At 40.0% G+C, this 11,213-nt stretch overlaps 1 protein-coding gene across 1 annotated transcript; it reads left to right on the top strand.

Moving 5' to 3' along the window:
* The first annotated feature begins 3,597 nt into the window (after nucleotides 1-3,597).
* On the top strand, nucleotides 3,598-5,796 carry LOC135710396 (leucine-rich repeat neuronal protein 3-like). The gene is made up of 2 exons (XM_065232962.1): nucleotides 3,598-3,615; nucleotides 3,678-5,796. The coding sequence occupies exon 2, from the start codon at nucleotides 4,291-4,293 to the stop codon at nucleotides 5,731-5,733; it is 1,443 nt and encodes a 480-aa protein (XP_065089034.1). The 5' UTR covers nucleotides 3,598-3,615; nucleotides 3,678-4,290; the 3' UTR covers nucleotides 5,734-5,796.
* Nucleotides 5,797-11,213: the final 5,417 nt, after the last annotated feature.

Genomic DNA, 11,213 nt, shown 5'->3' with positions numbered 1-11,213 from the left:
CTGCTAATTTAGGACTGAACCAAATTAACCACATCAAAAACCAACAAAATTGCTATTTGGACTTTTTACTAACGAATATTTATGAAGATTTCTGTATGACCGAATCATTAAATCCACTGTGGAAAAATGAAGCGTTTCACACAGCAATCGAATATTCTTTATTTATGCATGAAAACCAAAGACCCAACGACTGCGAATACGAAGAAGTCTTTGAATACAAATTAGCAGACTACGAAAAAATAAAATTTAAATTAAACAGTGTCAATTGGCAATTAATTTTAAGGAATGTAGGAAATGTCGAAATTGGTATAGACGTGTTCTACAAAATTTTAACAGAAATAATTTCGGAAGAAATACCTTTGAAGAAAAAAAGACGCAACAGAAACACACAAAATCCAGTCTGGTTTAACAGACAAATAAAAAACTTGAAAAATCGAATGCAAAAAGCACATAAAATTTATAAAAAACGCAATAGTAGTAATAATTTATTAATTTATTTGGATCTATGCGATCAACTGAATTTAGCTATCAGTACTGCATTTGAAGAATATAATGCAAAAACTGAACGTGAAATAAAGTCCTGTCCGAAGAACTTCTTTAATTACGTAAAAACGAAATTAAAATCTGACAATTTTCCTTCAATAATGCATCTAGACGAAAATGTCGGTGATAGTTCGGAAAAAACTGTAATCTACTCGCAAAATTTTTTCAAGAAATTTATACGACATTTTCTGAAGAAGATCGTGACCGCGATTATTTTGCATTTTATCCAGAATTTTCAAGGGACATTGGCCTCAATCAACTTCAAGTGCAGGACATTTTGCAGGCTTTAAAAAATTTAGATGCCTCAAAAGGTCCTGGACCTGACGGAATTCCTCCAGTATTTATTAAATGTCTAGCAATGGAACTCACTGCTCCATTGTTTTGGCTTTTTAATATGTCTCTGGAATCCGGAACCTTCCCTAAAATTTGGAAAAGCTCATTTCTAGTACCTATCTTTAAATCTGGTCGAAAATCTGACGTACGTAATTATCGTGGTATAGCCATTATCTCTTGCATTCCTAAGCTTTTCGAGTCAATTATCAACGAAAAATTATTTCTCCAAATCAAAAATAGAATTACTGACATGCAACACGGCTTTTTCAAGGGTCGTTCGACCTCGACCAACTTACTTGAATTTATAGACTATTCATTGAATGCAATGGATAATGGAAACCACGTAGAAGCTCTCTATACAGACTTTAGCAAGGCATTTGACCGCATAGACATACCAATGCTACTTTTTAAATTGCAAAAAATTGGAATTGAGTCAGGGCTCCTAAAATGGCTTGAATCATATTTAACTAACCGCCAACAAATAATTAAATTCAACGGAAAGAAATCGAGCCCAATTCAAGTCACTTCAGGCGTCCCCCAAGGCTCTCATTTGGGACCTCTCCTTTTTATTCTATACGTAAACGACATATCTTACATTCTCAAAAAACTTAAATTGCTTATTTATGCCGACGACATGAAGCTCTTTTTGGAAATAAGAAATGAAGAAGACATCAATATATTCCGGAATGAAATACACATATTCTACATATGGTGCAAAAAAAGTCTACTAGAATTGAATGTAAAAAAATGTAACTTAATATCATTTAGTAGAAAAAGAACAACTTCAAATATTTCAATTGCATTAGGAAATCAAACTGTAGACAAATGTGAAAGAGTTAGGAATTTAGGAATTATCTTAGACTCTAAGCTAACTTTCATAGACCATTACAATACAATTATTCACAGGGCAAATAACATGCTAGGCTTTATCAAGCGCTTTTGCTATAACTTTCAGGACCCTTACACAATTAAAACACTATATATTGCCTATGTGAGGTCAATACTGGAATATTGCAGTATTGTATGGTCTCCATTTTCAATCACGCACGAAGAAAGATTAGAATCAGTACAAAAACAATTTCTATTATACGCTCTTCGTAAATTAGGTTGGACTTCATTTCCTCTTCCATCATATGAAACACGCTGCATGCTTATAAACATACAAACATTAAAAGAGCGTCGTGAATATGCAATGGTTTCATTTGTAAATGATATCGTTTCGCAGCGAATTGACTCAACAGAACTTTTATCAAAATTAAATTTCCATGCACCCACTCGGCAACTCCGAAATCGAAATTTATTTGCCATAAAACATCATCGCACAAATTATGCAAAATATGGGCCATTAAACCGCATGATGGCCTCTTACAATAAACACTGCGAAACCATTGTCTTTACAATGTCTCGGCATAAACTAAAGCAATATTTTTATTCCATAAGAAATAACAACTCATAAAAGAAAAGACAAGAAAGCTGACACTACTTTTTTATATAAATATATATTTGAGAAAACAAAACTGTATTAATTGTACTAGTCTACGTTGGTTGACGAAATAAAAATAAATAAATAGATTAGACTGATGCAAAATTTGAATTTTTCGCTCCACAGTGCTTAAATGGTTTCAAATCGGGTCCTGATTAGCCTCTCAAAGTTACAACTCATTTGGTTGGAAACAGACTTCGCACAAACTATTTGAAGTTTACATGTAAATTACTATGGGAAATCTCAACTTTTTGTTCATTGCTTTCTAGTCTTTCTCCATATTTAGCTGCGAAACAGTTCGCTAGCCATTCTTATAGAAATTTTTTTCAGCTACAACTTTGCTGAAGATTGTTTCTATGTAAAATGAGACAGGAACAAGTTATTAATTATTTAAGAGATTGGTAAACTTATGACATGATCAAGCAGCTGCTCTGTAGGCAACACTGTGTTTCGCAGTAGGACATGGTAGCCGTGATGTGTGTGTCCTATTCAACGCCCCAGAAACACCAATGTTGCCTGCTGAGCAGTTGATTGAGCATGATCATAAGACATCAGTGCATTGAACCATTGATAACTTTCGATTCTTGCATTTAATCAGAAAGTGGTTTTTAGCTGGGAAAATTTCCTACAAGTACAGTTGAAAACTTTTCAAACAGACCGTTATGGTGAATTATTAGATAGACATGAACAAAAATCTTGGTTTTACCATAGTAATTCCCATACAAACTTCAAATGGTTTGTGCCATCTCAGTTTCTCACCAAATGGGTTCAAATTTTGAGAGGTTAGTCAGGATCCGATTTGGAATCGTTTAAGTATTGTGTAGCGAAAATTTCAAATTTTGCATCACTCTAATGTAGATGCACAATATGAAAGCAATAAACATTACTTGCTTATTCAATTTGTACAATCCTGTGAAAACCAACCGATACAATCTTACAATCCAACAAGCTCCTCTAATGATATCAGATTCAGCGTGTTCACCTGAAATCTGAGATCGGATAGTAATCAGTACCCCATAACTCCAACTCCTGTGTATCAAACAATTTTCAGAAACAAATTGCTCAGACTATTCCGAGAAATTCACCACGACTCGATTACGTAGCAGCGCACTGATACCAAGCAGCGGAGGCTTATCTATACAGCGGCTTGTCTTATCATCAGGTAAACACTCCTTGATATTATGGCTGTGTGTGCTGCGCCTAGTCTCACTGATAACACAAATGCATCGCCATAGCTGTAGAACACCCCGTACAAGGTAGACTGATTGATTCAATTTCCGTGCTCGAAATAAAAAAAAATCTAAACTTTGGAACCTAGAACAAACCGGGTCGGATCCCCCTTCAGAATACGTTCAAACATACACACATACACACACAACTGCTGATTGAATCACGCTTCCGAGAAGCAGGCACCAGGAAATCAATTTTCACGAAGAGGCGAGGGCCACAGGAATCGAAAAATTCAAACGCTGGTAAAGTTTGCAGTTCGCTGGAAAGAAAAAGAACGAACGGAAGCTGCTGCGGATTATCCAGAGGAGCTAAATTCTGCTGGAAAGGAATTCTCTCGTACGATTTCAATCCAGCAGCACTAGGGAAGTAAATGTCGCCCAGCGGAAGGAACGGGATGGTAGTTAATTAATGGTTGATTCACACTAATTAAAAATTTTGCCTCTCCAAAAAAGGGAGATCAGTGAATAGAGTGAAAAAAGGAAGCGTCCTCTGTTATAGGAAAAAGCGGAAAACGTCGTGTGTTTAAATATTTGATGAGGAATGATAATTTTAATTAAAATTAAACTTGTGATCAACATAAACTGATAAGAAAGGTATAAATATATCGTGGAAAACTCGTATCAGTGTGGGGTTAGAAACTTACAAAGGAAAAGCTAACCTGTGCGTACAAAGAAGGATAATTTGTGCCGTAAAAAAAGAGCATGGCTGTGATTTCGTTCGGGAAATTGTGTCTTCTAATTAATATTCTGACAGCTTGCGTCGTGCTTGTACTAGGACAGGATGATGATACAGGTGTGGTGATGACGAAATTGTGCAACTTTGATAAACCGCTAATAGACCCAACCGACGATGCCGGTGGAAAATACTGTGACTGTGATGTAGAAAATTCGCCTCCATGGGGAATACCGGTGGTGATTATAAACTGCCAGGATCATCACCTGCAAAATGACATACTTCAGGCAGAAAATTTACCACAAGGTACCATCGCATTGGATTTGTCCTACAACAAATTGACGTCGATTCCAAAATTTACTGGTGATAAATTGAAATATCTCACCCTACGCAATAATGCGATAACAGCCTTGAAAGATAAGAACTTTGCCAACGTTTCAAATCTACTGGAGCTGGATCTGAGCGAAAATGAAATCGACCTTATCAACAGTGATGCATTTGAAGGGTTAGAGCAGCTCCGCAAGCTTAACCTAGCAGAAAATAAAATAAAAACAATTCAAGCCAATGCATTCTCTACGTTCATTCGGCTGGAACACCTGATCCTTTCAAACAATCCGTTAGGAAATTTTTTCAATACATCGGAGAACGATATTTTCCTAAAACTTGGAGTTACACCCAGGTTAAACATGATCGAACTAGAAAATTGCAGTCTTGTTTACATAGATCTGTCGAATGGGGTTGGCATTGACCACATAGTACTTAGCTCCAACCAGCTGACGCAAATCCAAAAACTACCGAGAGCACTCGCTAACCTGGACATCAGTAACAATCCTATTCGTGTGATGACGGCCAAGTTTCTTCCACATTTATCGAACTTACAAAGTCTCACCATGGAGGACATGCCCAATCTCTACAAACTGGAAGAGTACGCGCTATTTGGACTTCCACGTTTAACACACATTAACTTTCAAGGATCACGAAATCTAACCACAATAGACCCTCACATCTTCGGTAAAAATGTTGTACTTAATGAAACCGACACCATATTGGAAGAGCTTATCCTCAAGGGAACCAACATACGAACACTCAACTCATCGCTAAAGTTTGCGTTCGAACAGCTGAAAGTATTGGATCTATCGGGAACCCCACTGAATTGTGACTGTGAAATCCGATGGCTGAAGGAAATGCAATTTTCGACAACCGCGTCCTGCTCAAAACCAACATCATTACGAGGGCAACACTTATCTGAAATCGAAATTGACAAGCTGCAATGCAAAGTAGAAAAGTCGTGGATATACATGGTTTTCAATGTGTTATTAGTAATCCTTCTAATCGTTTTGGTAATCGTGGCCGTATATTTGGTGTATATTGCAATTAGACCTCGACAACAAGTCCAGTTGAGGAAAGTTGGCGTCAATAGTCCCTACGCTAGAGTAACGATAGAGCCCAATCAGGCTGAAAATGTGTATTAAAACACAGCATGAATGTTGCATCGAATGTATTTTAAGTTAAATAAATAAGTAATTGATAGTTAATATTATTCTTTTTCATTTATTTTTGGCTATTACGTCCCATTCGAAGCTTTCTTTAAGCATTTTCACAACTCTTATCAAACTTTTTTGGGCACTTCCACAGCTTTTAAAGGGTGTTCCACATCAAATTACATCCTGGAAAAAAACGATGTAGAAAATTACCCATTGGGTATTTTCTCATGAAAATTTGGGTAGAAGTAGTTTAGAGTGTACTGTTTACACTGTATTTTAATCGCTGTCTTTTTTCCGAAAGTTGGAAAAATGGCGTCACCCGAAAAGCAACGTTGCGAATTGATTTTGCGCAAGCACCTGGAAAATCCTCAACTCTCTCATCGGTACATCGAAAAACAACTCGGAATCGTGCAGTCCAGTGAGTCGTGTGATTAAACGTTACTACGAAACTCTAAGCATCGAACGGAAGGAGCGGTCAGAATGGATGTTATATTAGTGATCAGGATCACAAGCGTGTCGTGAAAGCGTTTAAGCGGAATCCCAATGCTTCGGTCAGGGATGTGGCCAAAAAGTTGAATCTGTCCAAGTCTTCCGTTCAGAATGCCAAGGACCGAGAAGGACTGCATACGTACAAAGTGCTGAAGGCTCCAAATCGTGACGAACGGCAAAATACGGTGGGAAAGTCACGGAACTGGAAACTGAAAACCCTGATGCTGACGAAGCCTCATTGTCTCATCATGGATGATGAGACTTACGTCAAGACTTACTTCCGGTAGCTTCCGGGGGGGTGGGCTACTGTTCTTCACCGCCCAGCACAAGTTTGGTGTTCCGGAGGAAGTAAGGAAGTAGAAACTTTCAAAGTTTGCCAAGAAATACATGATTTGGCAAGCGATCTGCTCATGTGGCAAACGGTGTATGCCGTTCGTGACTACCTCAAGGAGTGTCTGAAGGAACACGAGGGCCCTACGATCTTCTGGCTCGATCTAGCTTCGTGCCACGTTTCAAATGTTGTCCTGGCACTCCAGGTACGAAGCCAATGGGGTCACTTTTGTACCCAAGGACATGAACTATAACTATAACAGTTCCAAGCAACAATCCCATCATCTTCAGCTGTACCCCAGGATAGAATAAAAGTGGCCCCAACAATATTTTTTTTTCCTTGATATGTGTTCCGTCGATCTTGTTTTACCTTCTGAGTACCAATGCAACCGGTCCCAGGGAGGCAGTCCCACACCTGGACCCTACCTATAGACCCATCAACTCATGACCGGTGACTAAAGGCTTTACTTCCCTTCCGAAGGAAGGCATGATCAGAGATTTTATGCCTCAGAAAACCCCGGCGGTGCCGACTGGGAGTGAACCCAGGCCTGCTGGGGTGAGAGGCAATCACGCTTACCACTACACCACCGGCACCGCTATAGTAGTACTTTCTTGAAAATAACAAAAAAATAGAAAATGCTACCCTGGATCGAGGGATGCTGCGATCGGCATAAACAATTGGATTCATTAGACTAAAATAAAAATCTCCTTAAAATTTGATCCAAATCGGAAGATGTCTATTACAAATTTGTATTTTTCTCGGTCACTTGACATTCCGCCCTATATATTTCAGACTAAGGGCCAAAAACTGCAGCACTAGTACTCTAACTGGCACACTTTCCCTATCTCATTTTTGATTGATTTCAGATGCAGATCGCAAAATGAGAGGAATTGTTTAAAAATAGAGGAAAATATACGTGGAATGCGCTACCATACAGGGTAAATTATGGCTGCGGCACCCATTGACTTTTTTCGGCAATAGAAATTGAAACTTTAATTTTACTGTATTATCCCATCGAACACCTTTGCTGAATGTATTCAACCGATTTCTTACCTTTTTTAGATTTTTCTTTAAATGAAATATACACACTACAAAATACGGCTGATTTCGAATTGCCGATAATAGAACAGCTGGTTAACACGCAGTTCAAATGGAAAAGATGCCGAAGAAAAAGAGACTGCTGAAAATAGCAACACTCACTATCAGGAAGGGGAAAATTTCCCCTATCTGAAGGTGGTGTTGGAATGCCAGTTGCGCCAAATTGGGGATCGGATGTAAATATTGTTTGCGGGAGCAGATGCGTCCCTTCGAAGGAGTAATAGAGATTTATGTTCATCGTTTCCCATTTTCCAGAGGATGACCTCGATCGCGTGAGGCTTGTTCTTCCGTTTCTAAGGTTAGGTGCCCTGATTAGTTTAGAAAATAAATGTCGCGATCGAACATGCTTGCTTGGCACTTAACCGATTAGTTTCTTATGTGTTGTTACGTGTGTCCTTAACACGATCATGAGGGCCGTGGTTGAAGACTGACGGGTCGTCTTTGATTGTATGGTTTGGGGGGTTTTCATGCGATAGTTTCACCGGTCCGGTCAAATATGAAGGACAAAACAGTCGTTTTAATACGCAATAGAGTTTGGTCGAGATAGCTCAAATGATCTGCAATATTTGTACGTCGGTAAAATCGTCAAGTTAGTCGTAGTTTACTTTATGAAAGGTTTAAAGTTATCCCGTCTTACGTAAGGACCAAATCGAAACAAAGTAAATTTGATGAAGGCATAAGCGCTTTTTCACACCTTTTAAGGAAGATACAGCAGTGTTCACTCGGCTGTCGACAAAAGCAGGCCACTCTCGATGTGTGCTACGCGATCGTCTGTTTTCTCGGCAGCAACCATTGTGTGGTCCTCCTCATTGTGCTTCATCAACAGTTCTTTCGGTCGATGCGTCGTCGACTTTGGAAAGCAACCGTTGCGTGATGAGTGTGTGAGAGCTGACCACGTTTTGCGTCCATTGCTGCAATGGACGCACTCTGACCATCGTTGGCGTACAACAATTAGCCATACAATGAAACTACTGGAAGCGGCTCCAGTTCTGATGGAGGAGGCTTTTTGGATAGCGGAAGATAAAATGTTTATTATGTTGTACCTTTTGACTATAGTTTTAAGATGTATTGTATAGTGACCAAGAATCCTCGGCTCTGTAAAGTTAATTCGGTTGAGCCTTATCAAATAAATTAATAAACAAAAAAAAGGAAGATACAGGAGCGGTGTTTGTTGGGAGCTGTGCGAAGAACCAAAGGAGATCGCGATGATGTGAATCCAGGAGGCCAACGTCCGGTTGCTTATAGTGATACTGAGAGATGCCGCACTGTTTAATCTCAAGCCCCTCCACATGCTTTACCTAAACCATTAACTGGGTCTTTAATGGTCAATGATTTCAACTGGTTGTGTCTACTGGTGAAAACTAAATCTAATCCGAATTGTTTTAACTGTGGTCTTAGCTTACAAGTAATATCTTGATCAAATGTAACGGACATCCGTTTAAATGGTTCAGGTGCTGCGGTAAGGGTTGGAAATAATCTCCTTTGTAGAATTCTCGCTTTTTAATCGATGATTGCCTGGATTGTGGTCTCAATGTATCCGTTGAGTCTCGCTGTTTCGAAGATGTACTGTAATTCCTTAACCTTTCCTGTATCGCTGAGTGGAAGAGTCTGCATGCGGAGAATAATGTGGTGAAAGGCGGCCATTTTCTGCTGGAACGAATGGTTGGAAGTATAAAGGATAACTCTTTTGGCGCTTGTTGGTTTCCTGTAAATTTCGTATTCAAGCGAGGAAGATGATGACGATTCCCTAATGACTATAGTCGAGAAATGATAGAAATAATAAAAATTATAGAAGATCGAGAAATGCGAGTTTCCTGTCTTTTTCTACCTCGTGAGTGAATTTGATATCCTTGTGAACTCTGTTGATCTCATCTAAAATTTGTGGAAGGGCTTCCCGTTTAACTACGCTAAAGATATCGTCAACAAACCTCCACCAACGGTTTGGTAATAGTCCTTTCTCCTTCAGGATTGTCTCCAAGTTGGCCATGAAAAGTTCACACAACAGGGAGATAGGGGGTTTCCCATTGGGGCTCCTTTCGTCTGCTTGTAGAAGTTACCTCGGAAAAAGAAGTAGTTCTCGTCCATACAAAGGTGGGTCAGCTTAAGGTACGTCCGAACCTTGTTTCTCCATGCTGCATCCTCTCGTTGTCTTAATAGCCAGTCCTCCAAATGGTTGATCGCTTCCTTGACCGGTACGCTGGGAAAAAGAGCTGTGACGTCGAAAGATACCATAATCTCGTCCTCGTTGATGTCTCCTGAAGATTGTAGTTTCTGGGTGAACTCCTGAGTGTTACTAACTGCTTTACTCTGGAACTGATGCGGCATACTCTGGAACTCTTTGACTAGCCACTTTGCTAGTTTGTGGGTGGGGGGACCAACTGCAGACACGATCTCTCGCATTTCATTTCCCGGTTTATGGACTTTGGGAAGACTTTTGATCCTGGGTAGAATGGAATTGGGTTCCCGTAAACGACCTGCTCCATCTCGTAATATCGATTTGCACTCCTTCAGTGCTTTCTCCATGCGTTTCACTATGTTCTGTAAGGGGTCTACTCGAAGCTGTCTATACGGTCCGTTGTTAATCTTCGTTGTCATCTGATTGTGTAATCGTCCTTGTCCATGATAACGACCGCGTTTCCCTTGTCTGCCTTCACGTATTTAATATACTGCTTTACTATCTCCTTTGTTCCTGTGCCGCGACTTTGTTCCTGTCCGTCCTTGATAATGTTCGATGTGATAGTCCTAACCGTATTCTGTGTTGATGTTGGAAGTGTCTTGGTAATCGCTGTTTCTACGTCAATGATGATCTGCTCCACGTCTGGCTTGGTTGTAACCACCTATCCTAGTCCCTTGTTGAGGTGTGTCAATTGTTCTTTTCCTGAATGCGGTCGACGATCGGTTGATAACCAACCCATCAATGGAGTGAACCCTCGGCGTCGTGGTGATGGTTGATGGGATTTGTTCACCCATTCGGTGTGTCGTCCTTCTCCATTGAGACTCCTGGCGTAGTCTGTTAAGCTTCCTATCCTGCAGCTTTCGCTTCCTGTCCGATTCGCACTCCTCTGCTACCTTGGCCCTAGACAGAAACTCGTGGTATATAATTGGATTCTGCTTTGTGATGTAGATAATAACGTTCCAAAACCTTCATCCTCGTCACAGTGGTGGTAGGGTTGGTGTCTGTAGTGTAATTGTGTGGGCAGTAGGTGTAAGCTTATGGTTTTGGCATTTGTTTGGAAATGGTTCGTCCTTCTGTAGCGTTGCGATGGTTTTCTTAAATCCGATGAATGTATTTGGATCAAACGGCTTGGTTGTCATGATGATTCCTGATGAAGAGAGAGAGAGAGAGAGAGAGAGAGAGAGAGAGAGAGAGAGAGAGAGAGAGAGAGAGAGAGAGAGAGAGAGAGAGAGGAGAGGGAGAGAGAGAGAGAGAGAGAGAGAGAGAGAGAGAGAGAGAGAGAGAGAGAGAGAGAGAGAGAGAGAGAGAGAGAGAGAGAGAGAGAGAGAGAGAGAGAGAGAGAGAGAGAGAGAGAGAGAGAGAGAGAGAGAGAGA

Source organism: Ochlerotatus camptorhynchus, unplaced genomic scaffold (assembly GCF_037179485.1).
Source record: "Ochlerotatus camptorhynchus isolate MF236.1 unplaced genomic scaffold, CSIRO-AGI_Acam_v1.1 ptg000380l, whole genome shotgun sequence".
Classification (NCBI taxonomy): Eukaryota; Metazoa; Arthropoda; class Insecta; order Diptera; family Culicidae; genus Ochlerotatus; species Ochlerotatus camptorhynchus.
Note: the sequence above shows the minus strand (reverse complement) of the source record. Positions and strands in the feature narration are given on the sequence as shown.